General features: G+C 46.0%; 1 protein-coding gene across 1 annotated transcript in view; it reads left to right on the top strand.

Moving 5' to 3' along the window:
- Positions 1-15,195, top strand: part of BIRC6 (baculoviral IAP repeat containing 6) — a 165,619-nt gene extending 150,424 nt beyond the window's left edge. Inside the window, exons 61-63 of the mRNA XM_021714362.1 lie at positions 6,589-6,777; positions 10,094-10,228; positions 14,056-15,195. Coding sequence (XP_021570037.1) covers positions 6,589-6,613 — 25 coding nt within the window. The 3' untranslated portion in view covers positions 6,614-6,777; positions 10,094-10,228; positions 14,056-15,195. The remainder of the gene's footprint in view (positions 1-6,588; positions 6,778-10,093; positions 10,229-14,055) is intronic.
- Positions 15,196-21,306: the final 6,111 nt, after the last annotated feature.

The following is a 21,306-nucleotide window of genomic DNA, read 5'->3' as shown; positions in this document are numbered from 1 at the left end:
ATTAAACAAGCAGTACTACAATACAGTTTTTCCTTTTTGCTAATATAGAGTCCAAGAAAAAAAGGTTACATGATTTATGCAGAGTATGGAAGGTACTAGAATATTCCTCCAAGCAGCTACTTTTGCACTTTAGAAATTACTATGTCAGTACCAGTCCAAAACCTTAAAATATTTTGCTGTAGTCGGGCTTGGTGGCTCAGCCTGTAATCCCGCTCTTTGGGAGGCTGAGGTGAGTGGATTGCCTGAGCTCGCGGGTTTGAGACCCGCCTGGGCAACTGGGTGAGACCTCATCTCTACAATAAAAAAAAAAAAAATCAGCCGGGCTTGGTAGCGCGTGCCTGTAATTCCAGCTACTCGGAAGGCTGAGGCGGAAGGATTGCCAGCCCAGCAGGTCGAGGCTGCGGTGGCCAGGAGCGGCCACTGCACTCCAGTCTGGGTGACAGAGTGAGACTCCAACTCCAAACAAACAAGCAAACAAAGCAACAACAACAACAACAACAAAAATATTTTGCTGCATGTGTGTTACACTTGTCAACATAAACTAAAATTATAATGAGTTTAACTAGGAGAAGAGACAGAGATGTCCTGCTGTTCATGAAGTAAGTTACTTACCTGAGAATTGGAATCAGTTTTTGAATTTTATGCTGAGTTTATATAAATACATTTACAATTAATTTTCAAGACTTTTCAGTGTAAAATTTGGTTTGCTTTTAGCTTTAAATGGATTTAACAGAAAAATCCATGTGTGACTTTTGGTTCCTTAGAAAGTTCATTGATAGGCCTGGCTCGTTGGGTCTACCTGTAATCCCAGCACTTTGGGAGATCAAGACAAGTGGATTCCCTGAGCACACGGGTTCAAGACCAGCCTGGGCAACTTGGCGAGACCTCGTCTCTACAATAAATAAAATTTAAAAAAAATTAACTGGGCATGATAGCGTGCGCTTATTGTTCCAGCTACTTGGAAGGCTGAGGCAGAAGGATCGTCGAAACCCAGCAGGTCGATGCTGGGGTGGCCGTGAGCGTGCCACTGCACTCCAGCCTGAGACTCCGACTCAAAAAAAAGGGAAAAAAAGTTAACTGATAACCTGTTGATCAGAAGAAGCCTTACATAAGCAGTAGATTTACATATATTTTGTGTGTTATATGTATTATATGTTATATTTTTGCAATAAAGTAAGCTAGAGAAAATAATGTTACAAAGACGATAATAAGAAAGAACATTTCCTGTTCATTACATGGATGTGGATCGCCATAAAAGCCTTCATCTTCACATAGAGTAGGCTGAGGAGGAGGAAGAGGAATTGGCCTTGCTGTCTCCAGGTGACAGATGCAGAGGAAAGTCGACATAGGAGTAGATCTGTGCAGTTCAAACCTGTGTTGTCAAGGGTCAACTGTATGCCAGAAATTGTGTAAAAGTTATCCTTGAGGGTTTAATTTTTAGAAGTTTGGAAACTTACTACCTATGCATTAAAAAATGACTTTTTTGCCGGACTTGATGGCTCAGCCTGTAATCCCGTGCTTTAGGAGGCTGAAGTGAGTGGATTGCCTGAACCCACGGGTTCAAGACCCGCTTGGGCAACTTGGCGAGACCTAATCTCTACAATAAATAAAAAATTAGCCAGGTGTGGTAGCATGCACCGGTAGTTCCAGCTACTTGGAAGACTGAGGTGGAAGGATCGCGGGAGCCCAGCAGGTGAAGTGTGCGGTGGCTGGGAGTGGCCACTGCACTCCAGTCTGGGCGACGGAGTGAGACTCCAACTCAAAAAAAAAAAGACTTTTTCTGTCTATTCCCTTCAGGGTCTTTTGAGTCACATATCTAGTTCCCATGGCTATAATTAACATAGATAAATTATTTAGGTGCTGCTCTGTTCACTTAACATTAGAGCGTATTTATTTTTCCAAATTGCATTTTTATAATTTTTTTAATCAATATTTTTTATTATGATATTGTGGGGTACAATTAAGGGTTAGGTATTCAAATATGCTTCGTTCAGGCACCCCTGTTGATAAGAGGTGTCTCCCCATCCCCAGACAGATATTTACTACCATTAATCCCAACTCCCTTCCCCTCTCCCGCCATAGTTTCCCATCACTGTCAGTCATTTTCTTATAGTATTACGTTGGATGTTCAAGGTCCACTATATGAGTGAGAACATTTTTATAATTTTTAATTGCGTATAATCATTTGAGTTCATACGATAAATTCAGCTATTCCTCATTATTGACGAAGTAGTTCACTTCTAATTTGTTTTACTGTTAATTATATGGCTTTGTCTATGTTTCAGGAAGTTTCCTGGATCTGGATTTCTAGATCTGTGACAAGATTGCCTGGGCAGGGTTAAGGGGTGATGATATCCTTGTCTTCTTCCAAATCCAGGGGAAACTTCCTGTCCCTCCCCATTGAGTATGATGTTACCTGGGTTTTTTTTGTGAATTCCTTTCATGTTAAGGAGGTTCCTTCTACTCCGAGTTTATTGAGTATATCATAAAAGGATGTTGGATCTTGTTCATTCTTTTTCTGCATCTATTGAAATGATGGTGTGATTTTTGTTTTTATTCTATTGATATGATCTTTTGCAGTTATGTACCGCATTATGACGTTTTGGCCCACAATAGACTGCATATATGACAGTAGTCTCAAAAGGGTGCAATACCATATATTTACTGCACCTTTTCTGTGTTTCGATATGTTTAGATGCACTAATACTTAGCATTATGTCACATTGCCTGCAGAATTTAATACAGTCACAATGCAGGCTCATGGCCTAGGAGCACTACGACATCTTATATAGCCTAGGTGTTCAGTGGGCTCCACCTTCTACGTTTGTGTAAGTACATTCAGTGATGTTGGCACAATGACAAAATTGCCTAATGAACGCATCCTCAGTGTTAAATAACACATAACTGTGTGTTAATTGATGTCAGTTCATTCATTCCTTGCCCTTTCTGGAATACATCCCACCTGGTCATGGTACGTAATTCTTTATATTAGATTCAGATTGGTAATATTTTGCTTGAGTATTTTGTTTGTTTTGTTTTGAAGTTGGAGTCTCATTCTGTCACCCAGGCTGGAGTGCAGTGGCACGCTCATGGCCACTGCAGCCCTGATCTGCTGGGCTCAGGAGATCCTTCCATCTCAGCCTTCCGAGTAGCTGGAACTACAGGTGCATGCTACCACACCAGCTTATTTTTTGATTTACTGTAGAAATGAGGTCTCACTAAGTTGCCTAGGCTGGTCTTGAACCCCTGAGCTCAGGTAGTCCTCTTGCCTTAGCCTCCCAAAGTGCTGGGATTACAGACTTGAGCCACTGTGCCCAGCCTTGCTTGAGGATTTTTCCATATTAATAAGAGTTCTGTAGTTTTCTTGTGATGATTTATTAATGCTATACCAGAAGTAAATGCCACTAGGCAGAAGCACATTGCTTTGTGGTGTTCTCTTTGAAACTTTTTCTCTAGAAAAAAGGCTAAGAAGCCTCAAAAAACTGACTTAATTTCATTTTAGTTAGACTTTGGAACCTGATCGTGTACTCAGCACTTTTATTTACTACATATATATAAAGGAGAAAGATTCTTTTGCTACCTTGACATTTTTTCCCAAAAAATGTTAAGATAGTGACCAGCATTATTAGAATAATTACTTAGTTTCTTTGCAGGAGACTCCTAAAAGAATAATAATTATTTGTATAAAAATACCATAGTTTTCAATCTAATGTCATAAGTTTCATATGTAGCATTAACCTGATAATAGTCTTGACTGCATAATTTAAACTTAAGAGTCATGTTCATCAGAACTATCGTGAGCAAGCTTACAGTTGATGAGTAGCATCATCAACTGTAGCATCATCAAGGCCATTACGTAACTGGCTTTGGCTGTTACTGACCCGGTGAAGTGCCTGTTAATTCATTGTGAATGGTTTGCTCTAACTAGATGTTAATCCCCATGCTTGACAGTGCAAGAAGAGTTACACAAGGGATATTTTGTGCAGTCAGCCATTTTAAAAGGGTCATGAATGTTAACCAACGTGCTTATTGCCATTTTTTCTTTCTTTTTTTGGAATCTTGAAAATCAAATTATTTTAAAATGGAGAAATCCTTCATTCCAAGGATTTACTGTTTCACTCCTTATTTCATACCCAGTGTTTTATGGACCATGATAAGGTGTGCTGTGAAATAAAATGACTATTTGATCCAGATAATCCAGGTGTCTAGAAGTTCCCTAAAATTAGTATTATCACTCTTACACAGCAAAGGTTACTGTAAAAAAAAATTTATGTGGCATTTATATACTTCCAAAAGGTACATTTAAAAAATAAACAGGACAGGTGTGGGGGCTCACATCTGTAATCCCAGAACTTTGGGAGGCTGAGGCAGGAGGATAACTTGAGCCCAAGACCGCCCTGGAAATTTAGTGAGACCTCGTCTCTACACAAAAATTAAAAAAATTAACCAGGCGTGGTAGCACATGCCTGTAGTCCTAGCTACTCAGAAGGTTGAGGCAGAAGGATCACTTGAGCCCGGGAGGTCGAGGCTATGGTGAACTGTGGTTGTACCACTGCACGATAACTGCCCTGGAAGGTGATCTCAGAAGTGTCAGGTTTTAATTAAGGGAGACTGTGTAACCAGAGGAAAACCACTTTTCTTCAATGTATTTAGTTTCAGAAAGTTTCAAAAATACTACATGACAACTTTAGCCAGGTATGGTGTTGCACACCTGTAGTCCCAGCTAATTGAGAGGCTGAGGAGGGGGGAATCACCTGACCCAGGAGATTGAGGCTGTGGTGAGGTATGATTGTGCTACTGCACTCCAGCCTGGGTGGCAGAGGAGACCCTGACTGAAGCAAACCAAAAGAGAGAAAGAGAGAGAATGAATTTTGGCTTGGAATTGAACAGATTCAATGTTTTCCTATAGTTAACTGTACTTGGCCTCCACACTATCACTCCAGGTCACATTTGTCCATTTCTGTTCTTAGGCTCAATATTTCAGGCTTAAGTATTCATTTTTAAAGTTTTCAAAGGAAATCCATCCCTGCATTTCTAAGATGTATGTCTATGGCATTATTTAATCATCTTGCCTGGTTAATTTAATCATCTTGCCTATAATTGCTTTCATCCTTTTATTTACGAAGTGGGCAAATGGCATCTGAGGTTATATGAGCTAGTTACAGAGCTGTATTCACTAGGAGTAATAGTATATTCACTAGAGATGAGCTCTCTTAGTATGTGTTCCTTGTGGAGAAACAAGCCTTCTGTTAGTATATAAGCAGGGGACAGAAGTGACCTTAGAACCACAAGACCAAGCCAGGCTTGGTGGCTCAGCCTGTAATTCTGCGCTTTGGGAGGCTGAGGTGAGGGAATTGCCTGATCCCGCGGGTTTGAGACCCGCCTGGGCAACTTTGTGAGACCTCATCTCTACAGTAAATCAAAAAATCAGCCGGGCATGGTAGCGCATGCCTGTAATTCCAGCTACTCGGAAGGCTGAGGCGGAAGGATCGCCGGAGCCTAGCAGGTCAAGGCTGCAGTGGCTGGGAGCGGCCCTGCCCTCCAGACTGGGCGACAGAGTGAGACTCCAACTCAAAAAAAAAAAAAAAAAAAAAAGAACCACAAGACCATCTTGCAACATGGATTTCCAGTAATAAGGTTTTTGTTGTACTGTGGCAGTTAATTTCCCGGAATAGAAATTTAATACTTGTGTAGTTTTTCATACAGATGAGTATTGTTAAGAATGCATGACCAACTTATGCTCTGTAAGAGTAAGAACAGGGCCGAGCACAATGGCTCAAGCCTGTAATCCCAGCACTTTGGGGAGACTGAGGTGAGAGGATTGCCTGAGCCCAGGGATTCGAGACCAGCCTGGATGACTTGGCGCGAGACCTTGTCTCTACAATAAATAAAAAAATTAACCAGGCATAGAGGCACGCACCTGTGCTTCCAGCTACTTGAAAGGCTGAGGTGAAAGAATTGCCTGAACCCTGCAGGTCTTGACTCCAGTGGCCATGAACATGCTGCTGCACTCCAGCCTGGGTGACAGAGTGAGACTCTGAGTATAAAAAAAAACAAATCTTATATAACAGATATATAAGTATTATGTAAGGCTTTACTGTACCTAATTTAATCTTTAATAATATTTCATTGTCATAATCATGAACATCAATTTTATTGTAGCAAATAGCATATGGGAACACATGCTAAAAGAGACTCCTTGTGTGCCAGGCGTGATGGCTCATCCCTGTAATCCCAGTATGTTGGGAGGCAGAGGTGAGAGGACTGCCTGAGCCCAGGAGTTCGAGACCAGCCTGGGCAACATGGTGAGACCTCCTCTCTACAGTAAATCAAAAAAATCATGTGGGCATGGTGACCATGCCTGTAGTTCCAGCTACTTAGAAGATTGAGGAAGAAGGATTGCCTGAGCCCAGCTAATGGAACCTGCAGTGACCGTGATAGTGCCACTGCACTCCAGCCTGGGCAACACAGTGTGATGCTGACTCAAAAAAAAAAAAAGAAAGACTCCTTGTGGATAAAGCAGGGTATCAGTTTACTCAAAGTGAACATGTCTCCTCCTAACGGTGCTTTATTTCCTTTACTCCGCAGGTCCTGGTGTCTGTCCAGTCCCTGATATTAGTAGCTGAGCCTTATTTTAATGAACCAGGATATGAGCGATCTAGAGGCACTCCCAGTGGCACTCAGAGTTCTCGGGAATATGATGGAAACATCCGACAAGCGACAGTTAAGTGGGCCATGCTAGAGCAAATCAGAAACCCTTCGCCATGTTTTAAAGAGGTAAATCAGTGGAATGCTCTGTGGAAGTCAGTACACCACATAGTCTGCTAGTATTATACTTGGCTTTATTTTTAGGGCAAGGACTAAGCGCTCATGATGTCCTAAACTTTTATTTTTAGAGTTAACCCCCTCCAAAATCAGTAATAGTACAGTATAGATGCCTCTTACTCATACTTATTTACTCATTTTGCATCCATATTAATGTCACCTGTTTTTAGGCACTGTGCTAAGGTGCTGGAAACTTGAGGGTAAAGAAACTTAGTTCCTGCCCTTGAAAAACTTAGATCCCTTCTGCTTGCATTGTAAGTTAACTCTTTAGTGCCCATAATACTCAAGTATTGAATGCAGATGTTTACACTACTTGACAGCTCCACTAGTATGTTTAAGTCATCTCAGACTTAGCAGTGTGCCATACTGAAGTCTTGATTCTTCCTTTCCTCTATAAATGACTCCATTGATTGATTGATTGATTTTGAGTTGGAGTCTCACTCTGTCACCCAGACTGGAGTGCAGTGGCCGCTTCCGGCCACTGCAGCCTCGACCTGCTGGGCTCCGGTGATCCTTCCACCTCAACCTTCCAAGTAGCTGGAACTACAGGCACGCGCTACCACGCCTGGCTAATTTTTTGATTTATTGTAGAGATGAGGTCTCGCCAAGCTGCCCAGGTGGGTCTCGAACCTGCGGGCTCGGGCAATCCACTCACCTCAGCGTCCCAAAGGCGCGTGAGTACAGGCTGAGCGACTGAGCCCGGCAATGACTCCATTTAAATGATTCCATTTATATAGCGTTCAAAAATGAGGCAGGGTGCAGTGCCTCATGCCTGTAATCCCAGCACTTTGGGAGGCCTAGGTGGGAGGATTGCTTGAGCCTAGAAGTTCAAGACCAGCTTGGGCAACATAGCAAGACATTGTCTCCACAAAAGTAAAAAATTAACAGGATGTGGTGGCACACACCTGTGGTTCTAAGCTACCCAGGATTCTGAGGTGGAAGGATTACTTGAGACCAGAGGCTCAAGGCTTTGGTGAGCTATGATCGTACCACTGCACTCCAGTCTGGGTGACAGAGTGAAACCCTGACTCAAAACAGACCAAAAAGTGAGCAGAGGTATCTCATTCTTAAAGAAGTTGGGACAGTGTGTACTTGTGGATAAGAATTATTGTTGAGAGAGGATTCTGGTGTGCGTGTCACATTCTGTATATTCTCTCAATAGAGGTTACATTTCTGGGTCCATAGTGGGAAAGTACTTTCAGTTGTTTACATATGACATGTGTAGTGTTCTGTATATGGAAAACTTCAGTTTAAAAGTGTATTAAAGGTTGGGCTTGGTGGCTCAGCCTGTAACCCCATGCCTTGGGAGGCTGAGATGAGTGGATTGCCTAAGCCCGCGGGTTTGAGACCTGCCTGGACAACTTGGCGAGACCTCATCTCTACAATAAATGAAAAAATCAGCTGGGCGTGGTAGCGCATGCCTATAATTCTGGCTACTCGGAAGGCTGAGGCGGAAGGATCACCGGAGCCCAGCAGGTCGAGGCTGTGGTGCCCGGGAGTGGCCACTGCACTCCAGTCTGGGCGACAGAGTGAGACTCCAACTCAAAACAAACAAACAAAAAAAGTGTATTAAAAATAGCCTGATCGGGTGTTGTGGCTCACACCTGTAATCCCAGTACATAGAGAGGCAGAAGTGGGAGGATCGCTTGAGCCTAGAAGTTTGAGATCAGCTTAGGCAACACAGGGAGACTTCAGCTCTAGAAAAATCAAAAAAATTAGTCAGGTGTGGTGGCACATGCCTGTAGTCCCAGCCACTTGGACGAGTGAGGCAGGAGGACCACCTGAGCCCAAGAGGTCAAGGCTGTGGTGAGCTGTGATTGTGCCACTGCATTCCAGCTTGGGTGACAGAGCAAGTCCCCAACCACTCTCCAAAAATAATTTTAATTTGTTGGTTTACGCATAAATTTTTTTTAGGAGAATAAACACAGGAAACACAGAGTAGGGAGATGATTTAGTAAAAGCAAATGCTTATACTCCTTTTCATTTCTTAGCACCTAGCTTGCATTAAGAGGTACTCCTTGCCCATAAAGCCTCTCTGATTCGCCTTATCAAATGGACTCTTGCTTGTTTGTTGATGTTGTTTTTTAAAGCATCTTTGTCTGGCACGCTCCCCACCCATCTTGTTCTGTGGCTGGGGTTCTTTTTGGGGGGAGGGGGTTGGAGTCTCACTCTGTCGCCCAGATTAGAGTGCAGTGGACACTCCCGGCCACCGCAGCCTCGACCTGCTGGGCTCCGGCGATCCTTCCACCTCAGCCTTCCAAGTAGCTGGAACTATAGGTGCATGCTACCATGCCCGGCTAATTTTTTTTTTATTTATTGTAGAGATGAGGTCTCACCAAGTTGCCCAGGCGGGTCTCGAACCTGCAAGCTCAGGCAATCCACTCACCTCAGCCTCCTAAAGGCGCAGGATTACAGGCTGAGCCACCGAGCCTGGCTTGTGGCTGGGGTTCTTATGTGAAGCTGTGTGTCGCTCACTTTCATATCCCCTTGGGCTTCAAACCCAGTGACTATGTGTTAAGAAGTGTGTTAAGAGCCGTTCCTTCCCAGGTCTTTCTTGTGGTTTGCCTCTGTAGGTCGTTTGTCTTTTCTTGAGGACAGAGAAGCTCATTGGATAATGTAGTAGCTCAACCAGATAACAGAGCATTTCCAAACTGATGTCTGTTTTCTGATTTAAATTTGTCAAAAATAGACTCTTACTACTTACACAGCAAGAAATTTTACTTTGTGTTAAAGTCCCGAATGTGCAGTTATTACAAGAAAATGTAACTTTGTGAAATAAAATTTTATCCATAAATTAACCAGAAGATTAAAGTAAGAGAGTAATAACAGTATCGTTTTTAGGACTCCATTCTGATTGTGTGAATGCCTTTGTCATTTAAAATATACTTATCAAGATGTTCTTTCAGTTCTCTTTGAAAGACAGAAAGTTTTCTGTTATCAGGACTTTTCCAGCCCCTTTCTCCAAATGACTTCTATATTGGTATTCACCTTCTGAATGTCTTGCATCACATGCATCTTGTGCTCCTGGATGGGATCATTTGAGTGTCTGAGCAGGTGGGGACACTTGTTGCTGCTGTGGAACTGGCTACTTGGGTTCAGTTGAGCTCAGCTGGTGTCATGAGCCTGATTCTTCCCTGTTAGTAACGTAGGGCCCCTCATTGAGTTTTATAGATAGGAAGGCATCTTTTGTATTTCATTCTCCATAATGCCATTTACTGCATCTTTTAAATCTTGACCTTAAACATTGATTTTTTTTTTCCCCCTCAAGGTTATACACAAACATTTTTACTTGAAGAGAGTTGAGATCATGGCCCAGTGTGAGGAGTGGATTGCAGACATCCAGCAGTACAGCAGTGACAAGCGGGTGGGCAGGACCATGTCTCATCACGCGGCAGCTCTCAAGGTGAGTGGGCGCCCACCACACGCTCCTTCAGGGGGGAAGGGAATCAGAGAAACATAACATTTATTTTTGCTGAGCATGAGCCTGGAAGTTTGAAACTAGGTTGGGCAACTTGGCAAGACCTCATCTTAGCCAGGCATGGTCGTGCGCATCTGTGGTTCCAGCTACTTGGAGCGCTGAGGTGGAAGGATCACCTGAGCCCAGCAGGTCGAGGGTGTGGTGGCCTGGAGCATCCCACTGCACTCCAGTCTAGGTGACAGAGTGAGACTCCAACTCAAAAGAGAAAGAAAAAAAAACATTTATTGTTAAGTCCAGAGAATGAGAGTACTGCCCAGGGTCTCTTGCCAAGATACCTGCCCTTACCAGCGGAGGTAGTTCCTAAAGGTACAAGTGGATTCAGAGACTCAGCCGGCAGAGGCTAGTGGATTTCTCTGAGGGTGGTGGCGACCAGGTGTGCCCATGAACACCTCTGTGCATTCCCTGAGCCTTTCCTGAGGCATCTTCTGGTATATCGTCTTGGGAGGGATGAGGCAGGGGTGGCAGCAGCTGGGATGCAGCCCGGTTTTAGGGAAGGTAGGTTGAACGTAGGGGTTGGGAGGGCTGTGTCCATGTGGTGCCACTCCCTGCAACACCCCTTTTCCGACCTCTGATGTCTGTTTGTCCTCATTGCTGTTCCTCCTTCCTCTGCCACCTGTCCCCTCCCAGCTTTAGATTGTCCCTCCTCGCCGGCCCTGTTTCTGCTACCTCTCAAACTGCCTTCACTTGACAGACCAGAAGATGATGGTCAGGATGTGTTCGTTTCTTTAGGTGTGATTTTTAAAAAGGTCCCTGTTTTCTTAGGTTATGCACAAAAATATGAATGAGAAACCAGGTGTTGTCTGGGATTTGCTTCCAAATAAAAGGAGAAGCACCAGGTGCTGGGTATGGATGAAACAGGACTGGCCAGCCGGGCTCGGTGGCTCAGCCTGTAATCCTGCGCCTTGGGAGGCTGAGGTGAGTGGATTGCCTACCCGCCTGGGCAACTTGGCGAGACCTCATCTCTACAATAAATAAAAAATTAGCCGGGTGTGGTAGCACGCACCTGTAGTTCCAGCTACTGGAAGGCTGAGGTGGAAGGATCGCTGGAGCCCAGCAGGTCGAGGCTGCGGTGGCCCAGAGCAGCCACTACACTCCAGTCTGGGCGACAGAGTGAGACTCCAACTCACAAAAGAAAAAAGAGAAAGAAACAGGACTGGCCAAAGCCCATCAGGTCTGAAGCTGATGGTAGACACATACACATACTATTCTGCCTGCTTTTGCATATCTTTAAAATTTGCCATTTTAAAAACGTTTAAAAGGAGAGAAAACCCCTCAGCTGGCTTGTTTTGTGCTTGTTATTGTCAGACAGTTTCTCTTCTCTTGCTGTCTGCCTAGTGCAGTGAGTGCTCCTGCCTCACTCTGGAACCTCTCGCAGCCTGACCTCCATCTGCCAGCAACCCGATCCCTGCCCTGGCTGACTGGACTGTTCACCATTGGCTCGCCCCCTTCAGCTTGCACAGGCTGCCTCTCCTCTTGGCGTCTCCCCTCCCTCTTGCTTACCTCCATTTTGAATTCAGCTGCATGACAGGCCCTTCCCTGTGAGCCTTGGGAAGCCAGGCCTGCCTGGGACATACCGGGAACTCCGAGGCTTGTCTTGCTACCATCCTGTTCACACACTGTGGACGGGCTTGACTCTCTTACAGTCTTTATTGTAACTCCTTCGGCCTGGGTTTTTTTTCACCTTCCCCTGAGTGCTTGTGTGCCTGAAGGCTTACTTTCTGCTCTTCAGGACTGTTCTGTTTTCTTTCTAGTATTCCCTAAAGGTGATCCTTGGCTGCTGTCTGTCCTTAGCTTTCTGCTGACTGCACTGGTGACCCTTGTTACTTAATGTCCTGTGGCCCCTCCCTAAAGGTCTGACACTTCTTTTCCTCACGTCAGGTTTTTTAGCTTTCGGCATCTCCCTCATCTTCAGATGCCCCCTAACTCCTCCTTCCTGAGTGTACCCAGGCAGGTCCAGGTTGAGTCTGTGTCGCCATTGTGAGACCCTTGACCCCTCTCTGCGCGTTGTTTCTCTGCGCTTCCCACGCTCATCTGTTTGCCCCCCACCACTCCCCCTCCCGGGCCAGGCTTTCCCCCTGTGTTCCCCTGTGCCTGAGCAGGTTGGCCAGGCTGGCCCCCAGGTGAGCCTGGGCACAGCTTCCCTCAGGTGGCTCCACAGTGGACATGCAGCCTCTTTCCTCTCCCAGCTTGGTCGTTTCTGTCAGCGTCCTGTCTTCCCCAAGGTTTTCACTGCGTTTTTTCTGCGTCACTCTGTAATCTCACTGATTCAATCAAGTTGTCGTGTCACCCATGCCTTTGGTTGAGTGCTGCCAAGAAAGGCGTGCGGCTGACCTGTGAGAGCCCTCCAAGGGAGTCAGGTTCCCTACCGTGCCAGCCTTTCCTTGCTCCTTCCCTGGCCAGTGTTTCCACCTTGACTGCAAGGGAAGTCAGGCTGACAATCTTTGCCTTACAAGGTCAGTACAAGTCTCGGATGTAAAAATTGTTCTGTAAATGTTGGTTAATTTTCTTCTCTCTTTTTTCTTTTTTGGAGTCAGCATCTCCTCTGCTTAGGCTGGAGAGTGGTGGCACACTTACGGCCACCACAGCCTTGACCTGCTGGGCTCAGGCAATCCTTCCACCTCAGCTTTCCAAGTAGTTGGAACCACAGGCACTCACCACCACACCTAGTTACTTTTTTGATTTATTATAGAGACGAAGTCTCACCATGTTGCCCAGGCTGGTCTTGAACTCCTGGACTCAGGCAATGCTCTCACCTCTGCCTCCCAAAGTGCTGGGATTACAGACATGAGCCACCGTGCTGGGCTCTATGTTTCTTAATTTTCAAAGTCAGCTATTGATAAAAACTAATTTTCAAAGACCTTGGTGTGATATTTAAGGTCATTTGTCTCCCATCAGAAAATCATAAACCAAATCTTACATTTGTAGACGATCACCCACTCTCTGTCAATGTTCCCACATCCTTCTGTAAGTCATTTTTGCTTAATTTTTTTTTTTGAGTTGGAGTCTCACTCAGTTGTCCAGACTGGAGTGCAGTGGCCGCTCCCGGCCACCGCAGCCTCGACCTGCTGGGCTCCGGCGATCCTTCCGCCTCAGCCTTCCAAGTAGCTGGAACTACAGGCACGCGCTACCACACCTGGCTTATTTTTTATTTATTGTGGAGATGAGGTCTCGCCAAGTTGCCCAGGTGGGTCTCGAACCCGGCGGGCTCAGGCAATCCACTCACCTCAGCCTCCCAAAGCGCGGGATTACAGGCTAAGCCACCAAGCCCAGCTTGTTTAAATTTTTAAGAATTCTAACGAAAAGATTATTTCTGAGGTTTGTTACAACCATTAAGGGAGAAAAATTAGTGTGACCATTTTGCAGACATGTAAACATTAGACCTGGTACCTGATAAATACTTGTTTTCATTTAGTAAAATAGCAGTGTGGATCTATTTCCATTTAAGGACTTGTATTCTCTCAAAAGCATTCATTCAGAGGCAGCATGGATGACAAGTCGAGGGGTTACTATGTTTCAAAATAGCGATGTCCTAGAGGGCGTCAGTCAGGCCGTGTGGGACATGCTTTGGGGGCATGGTTGGGTTTGTGGGGACGTTGCTCAGGGCTCTTCGTCAGTTTCTCTGTAACAGCGGCTTGCTCAGGAGTTACTCGGTGGGTATTTGTGGTCCGAAGGCCTTGGGTTCCTCCCTCAGCAAAGGCTGTGCTGGCTCCCAATGTTTCCCGTTCTAACATCGGCCGTTTTCTCCCACTTAGCGTCACACCGCTCAGCTCCGCGAAGAGCTGCTCAAGCTTCCCTGCCCTGAGGGCTTGGACCCCGACTCCGATGACACCTCGGAGGTGTGCAGGGCCACAGCAGGTGCTGAGGAGACTGTGCTGCACGATCACGTCAAGCCTGGCAGCAGCAAAGAACTCCCCAGCGACTTCCAGTTATGAGCTGCTCGATGTGGACTTCCTAGACACAAAGGCTTCGAAGCACAAGCCAAATATGTCCATATTTGTATGTAAGAAACTAATTATGTAATAGGTAATGAAGCTGAACTATACTATGCCCTTAAGGAGATCCAGTTTAATTCGAGGTGATCTTTCATTTACCTGTACAAGAGTGTAAACTTTTTTGTGCTTTTATTTTTCAATTGTGAGAACCACTGATTGGTATGTTCAACAAATTTGTGTATACAAAGAAATGGATAAATCACTGCTATATAAGGGAAACTACCTTAGGAAAGAATGTTTACTGAATGTTTATTTTATTTTTTTTTTTACTGTAGAGTGAGGGGTTGTTAACAAAGAATATATATTGGTCATTCTTACAAGTACTATTTAAAGTCAGCAACTTTTCACTGAATTTGATAGATTTTATGTTTGACCATATCTTCATGCTCATATTTGATTTCTGAAGACCTCCTACATACACTTCAATAAAAGTTAAATGGACATACTCCCTCTTTTTTGATTTACTGGTACATTTTTTTAAATAATAAATCTGCCATAAAATGCATTATAGCTGGAGACTTGCACTTGTATGGATGAATTTATTACATTCGACATATTTAATTTTATGCCTTCTAATTCTACAATGCAGAAAATAAATGAACATGATTTTATTCTATGCCAACATTTGGGCCTCTGAATGTATCTGTTGCTTGAATTCAAGAATATGAAAAGAGTGGTCATTTTGGGAAGTCATCAACTGCTTCTTTTCCTGAAGGGCTCCTTTTACTGGACTGTCTGGTTTCAGACTGAAGTCACATGTACCTGCTAAGTCCGGAGGCTGTGCGAGGGGAGGGTGTGCCTCTCTGGTGCTGTCACAGTTCACTCTGTACCTGCCATACAGGCTCATTTTCATGCAAATCTTCCTAGAGCCAAATAAATAAAGACCTAGGTGAATTAGTATGTCTTGTTTCTGCAACACTTTGCCATGCGGGAAATGCTGTTCTACAAAGAGTTGTACGCTATGAAGACCAAAGTGTGAGAGGACAGAGGATATTTTGGCAAGACCAGCTGCCACCGAGGAAAGGCTTGGGTGACTCCGGCAGTGTCCACAGGGGATGGTGCGGTGTGTGGGAGCGCCAGGGCTCTCCAGGGGCTCACTGATGGGCAGGCACCCGGGCCCGATGCTCTCCCCTGAACGAGGTGCCCACCAAGCAGGAGCCAGCAGGCCACGGTTCTGACACGCGGTCAGGCCTGGGGTGGTGCGTGCTACCGGGAGTGGCAGAAGGGTAGGAGTTCGTTTCTGGGAAGGAAACACTTGGCCATGTGCCACCCACAGACGTGCCCACCAAGATCTAGGTGTCAGCGATCAGCAGGAGGAAGCAGAAGGACAGCTGGCCTGTTGTGGTTGTGTTTTGTGTTTGTGTGTGGACTGGCAGGTCCTGGCAGGGTGGGTGTCAGGCATCTTGTCGGCCTCCAGTGGAAAGTGGAAAGCAGCCACTGCATAACATGGGCCTGTAAGAAATCTGGTCAATACAAAAACTAAAATGCTGAAAACTGGTTTTAGAAAAGCATGAGGCCGGGCTCGGTGGCTCAGCCTTTAATCCCGACACTTTGGGGGCCGAGGTGAGTGGATTGCGAGTCTGCGGGTTGGAGACCAACCTGGGCAACTTGGTGAGACCTTGTCTCTACAATAAAATAGCAGAAAATTAGCTGGGTGTGGTAGCGCACGCCTACAGTTCGGCTACTTGGAAGGCTGAGGCGGAGAGATCGCCGGAGACCAGCAGGTTGATGCTGGGGTGGCCATGAGTGGGCCACAGCACTCCAGCCTGGGTGACAGAGTGGGACTCCAACTCAAAAAAAAAAGAAAAAGGGCTGAGGTGAGTGGATTGCCTGAGCCCGTGGGTTCGAGACCCGCCTGGGTAGTGAGACCTCATCTCTACGATAAATCAAAAAAAAATCAGCCGGGTGTGGTAGCGCATGCCTGTAATTCCGGCTACTCGGAAGGCTGAGGCGAAAGGATCGCCAGAGCCCAGCAGGTCGAGGCTGCGGTGGCCGGGAGCGGCCACTGCACTCCAGTCTGGGCGACAGAGTGAGACTCCAACTCAAAAAAAAAAAAAAAGGTATGAAACAGTTTAAAAAACAAAAGACATGAGAAAGGTAGAAAAACCCATATGCAAAACAGAGCAAAAGGCAGAATGTCAGCGCATAGTTAGATTTTTTTTTTTTTTTTTTTTTTTTGTGGGGTCTCTTTCACCCAGGCTGGAGTGCAGTGGCACAATTACAGTTCAGTGAAGCCTCAACCTTTGGGCTCAAGCAGTCCTTCCCCCTCAGCCTCAGTAGCTGGGAACATAGGTGTGTGCCAGCATGTTCAGCTGATTTTTTAGGCTAGAACATAGCAATCCTCCTGCCTCAGCCTCCCAAAGTGTTGAGATTTCAAGTGTGAGCCACAGTGCCTGGCCCCAGAATATACATATATATATATATATATATATATTTTTTTTTTTTTTTTTTTTTGAGTTGGAGTCTCTGTCACCCAGACTGGAGTACGGTGGCATGCTCATGGCCACCACAGCCTTGACCTGCTGGGCACAGGCAATCCTTCCACACCTCAGCCAAGAAACCAGAACAACAGGCACGCACTGCCACATAGGTGCAGCTAATTTTTTGATTTATTGCAGAGATGAGATCTCACCCATTTGCTCAGGCTGGTCTCGAACCCCTGAGCTCAGATAATCCTCTCACCTGGGGATTATCCCAACGTGCTGGGATTACAGGCTTGAGTCACTGTGCCTGGCCCCCAGGCTATATTTTAAAAAGCAAGACCCAATATATGCTGTCTACAAAAGGCAAATACATTAAAAAATACATAAAAGTTAAAAAATTAAAAATAATAAAGTTCAAAAACAAAAAGTTGAAGCTAAAATGATGAGGAAAGATAGTATGCAAATAGTAATCATAAGGAGTATTATCAGAGATAAAGAGGAAGGTTTCATAGCAGAAGAAAGAAGTTAAACTTAGGAAGACACATCAGTTACAAACATTTGTGTGCCTACTAATAGTGCCCCAAGATAAATCGGGAAACCAACAGAACTGGAGGGACAAATTCACAATCACAGTTGGAGATCTTAACATCCCTTTCTGAGCAATTGAGGGAATAGTTCCGGAAAAAGGAAGAATCTAGAACTCCGCCTTTGAGACAGTAGCCGCTAAAGCCCCCACATACAGCTACCAGGTTCTTCAGATGAGCTCAGACTCAGCTGAGGTGAGCTGGGAATGATCAAAGTCAGAGAATCTCAAAGACAATGTGGAAACGATCTCTGGGTATTGGGGCTTAAACGTTGAAAAGTAAAATGAAAACGCTACTAGTACTGGAAGGTCCAATTCCTATTTGTTAAAAGCCAAAATCTAAACACAAATTTGGAACCAAATAGATAAAAACAGTTTCCTCTGGGATCCAGGCTTTTGGGGGGTTAACAAACATTCGTACCCTTGCTTGTATTAGGTTATGAGTTCCTGCCCTTGAGTGAGTGACAAACACGAAAACATGATGTCGCTGGGACCCGGCGAGTTCTCTGGTGGAGTTATTGACAGGGTGCAGTTGGGAACACGGGCAAGGCCCTTATCCCAGGCAAGATGTGGGCGGGCGCTGGGGTAATAGGTCAGGAGAGGCTTCCTGAGAGATCCGGAGTCCAGAAGGATTCAGATCAAGTTATTCCAGGCCCCGGAGCACTCAGGTGGTGGCATGGGATCTGGGTTAATTGGGGTGGTCGGATGCCATGCTGGCGGAACTGGACGGGCGATCATCACCAGCCCGTGCCTGCCCCGCTGGGAGCTCTGAGACCTGTGGGTGCTGGAGCAGCTGCGACCAGGGAAGTAGCCCTAAGGAGGGAAGCCGCCTGGCTGGGCTTTGTCAGGAAGGTCATTGGACACACTGACGGCAGGCAAGGCAGCCAGCTGAACCAGCTCCAGGGGCCGGGTGGGAGGTTACCCCTAGGGCGGTCACTGGGCAGGATGTGGGAGATGGACATGTGCTGTGTGAGGATAACTCTAGCATGCTTACAGGCTTGGGGAGGGCGTGTACCCCAACAGGGTGGCCTGGTCAAGGGCACACAGAGAACTTCAATGGGAGTGAAAAGCAGCACAGCAAGTTGGTCACTCAGGAAACTACTATCACAAAGTTACCGTAAAGAAAAAAATAAGGGCTGGGCTTGGTGGTTCACGCCTATAATCTATAATCTCAGCACTTCGGGAGGCCGAGACAAGAGGATTGCCTGAGCCTGCGGGTTTGAGACCAGCCTGGACAACTTGGCAAGCCCTCATCTCTACAATTAATCAAAAAACTAGCCAGGCGTGGTGTCGTGTGCCTGTGGTTTTGGCTGCTTGGAAGGTGGAGGCGGAAGGATCACCTGAGCCCAGCAGGTCGAGGCTGCGGTGGCTGTGAGTGTACCCATTGCACCTAAGCCTAGGTGACATCGAGACTCAGACACACACGCAAAATGTTAATCTGCTTCAAAACCTTTCTAGTATTAATTCTAAATCTCCAAAGTCAGATACACGTAGACAGTACTGAAACATTTTTACCTCGTCCTACAAGTTGGTTTATGTAGGATGACATGGTCTAAGGTGAGACATTCTAGTTAGTGTGTTTCCAGCTATTTGTGGTGAAGACCAAGGTTTTTGTTAACCACCCTGTTACCCTAGAATTCAGATACTTGGTAAAATAAAAACATTGTAATGCTAGACATGGTGGCTCACGCCTGTGATCCCTTTGGGAGGCAGAGGTGGGAGGATCGCTTGAGCCCAGGAGTTCAAGACCAGCCTGGGCAGTAGTGTGAGACCTCATCTCTACGAAAAATCAAAATATTAGCCGAGCGTGGTGACATGGGCCCGTAGTCCCAGCTACTTAGGAGACTGAGGTGGAAGGATCGCCTAAACCCAGGAGGTCGAGGCTGCGATGAGCTCTGATTCTGCCATGGCACTCCATCCTGGATGACAGGATAGAGCAAGACCCCAACTCAAGAAGAAAAAGTTGCAGCAATGTCACTTGCACACCACTTTTTGGATGTATTTGTCTCTGCAGATGCCTGCAGTTTGTGGACCCTGAGTTGACAACCCCGAGGAGGTTTGGGCCCCAGCCAGGTTTTACATGACTTACTGGTCGGCATTTAAAACCAAAGCTAATTATTGAGCTGGTAAACTTCTCCCATTGCATTATTTAGCTATATAACATCGTTTTCCAAAATTAAAAATTGGAATACTCTGGTACGTTCTTTTTCTTTTTTGAGTTGGGGAGTCTCACTGTCACCCAGGCTGGAGTGCAGCGGCACGTTCACGGCCACCTCAACCGTGACTTCCTGGGCTCAGGAGATCCTTCTGCCTCAACCTCCTGAGTGGCTGGGACTATAGGCATGTGCCACCACCACACCTGGCTAATTTTTTTTTTTTTTTTGTAGACATGACGTCTCACTATGTTGCCAGGCTGGTCTCGAACTCCTGGGCTCAAGCAACCCTCTGGCTTCGGCCTCCAAAGTTCTGGGATAACAGGGGTGAGCCACTGCGCCTGGCCTATTGCTCGTATCTATTTTAGGTATCCAGTTTGCTTTTTCTTCTAACTTAGATATATGTTATTTCCCGCACCTGAGCCAAAAATTCAGGCACTAACATGAGATGTCGACAATGGTCCAGTTCTGTCCCTGGTTGGCCAAAAAGGCTGTTATCTGCCAAAAAGGCTGTTATCTGCATGTTATACATTGTGTCTCTTACCCATAAATCCTTGAGATAGGAGATTTAAACCGGGTGTGTGTGTGTGTGTGTGTGTGTGTGTGTGTGTGTGTGTGTGTGCGCGCGTGCACACCCACCATGGCTTGGGCTATTCCATCTATTCCATCGGCCAGCACACAGAAACCAACGTCTGGGTGCCATTTTAAATTAGCAGCCTCCTGCAGGCAAGAATGTCTCCCTCGGGAGACCCTGGAAATGCTTCTATCCTTGGGAATCTTTGCAGGGAGACACAGGGTCCTGGAATCATACTCGTGGATGGCTGAACAAAGCGTCCTGTTGCAGCAAGTGTTGCAGCTCCCCAGAAGCAGGAACACGCGGAGTGTTGCCATGCTCAGAACAGGCACCAGAGACCAAGTGGAGAATCGAGATCATTTATTCCTGAAGTCTCAGGCAGACTCGTCTCCCAAAACCTGAGCCCCAATCCTCAGTTACGGGCTGGTTTTTTGTTTGTTTGCTTGTTTTTTAGAAAGCAGGATCTATTGAGAAGACAGAAAAGCTCCCACTGTGGAAGGGGACCCGAGGGGGTTGCCCTACAGGCTGTGTTTATACACATTCAGCAGCCCTCATTGGGGACTTTTGGGCGTAACATGTCTGGGGCCGCATCATCATTTGTCATTGGAGGTTTTATAATTTTATATTTTATCTTTTTTTTTTTTTTTTTTGAGTTGGAGTCTCACTCTGTCGCCCAGACTGGAGTGCAGTGGCCGCTCCCGGCCACCGCAGCCTTGACCTGCTGGGCTCCGGCGATCCTTCCGCCTCAGCCTTCCGAGTAGCCGGAATTACAGGCATGCGCTACCACGCCCGGCTGGTTTTTTGATTTATTGTCGAGATGAGGTCTCGCTGAGGACTGTGTGCAGGAACTTTCACAGCAAACAGGGTGCAGCGAAGCACGCTTACAGAAGCAGAGGTGGCAGTTAGGGCAGGGGCTCGTTTGAGATCAGGCTCTTAGGGTCTGGCTTCTTGATTAACTCTTTGTTTTCCTGTCTCAGGCTTGCAGAGCAATTCATTTTGCTTTGGGGTTGGCCCTTTATTTCCACCCAGGAGGAGGAGTTCAGGAGCTGCACAGAGCTTGCTCGGTGTCGGGGCCTGCCCACGTGCTGTCTCTGAGTGAGGTGAAGTCTCACTCTGTCGCCCAGGTTGGAGGGCAGTGGCATGCTCCCAGCCACCACAGCTTCGACCTGCTGGGCTCCGGCGATCCTTCCGCCTCAGCCTTCTAAGCAGTTGGGACTATAGGCGCACACCACCACACCCAGCTAATGTTTTGATTTTTTTTTTTTTTTTTTTTTTTTG

Source organism: Carlito syrichta, unplaced genomic scaffold (genome assembly GCF_000164805.1).
Source record: "Carlito syrichta isolate Samal-C Ts95f unplaced genomic scaffold, Tarsius_syrichta-2.0.1 Scaffold305633, whole genome shotgun sequence".
Taxonomy (NCBI): Eukaryota; Metazoa; Chordata; class Mammalia; order Primates; family Tarsiidae; genus Carlito; species Carlito syrichta.
This window is presented reverse-complemented; position numbering and strand designations above follow the sequence as displayed.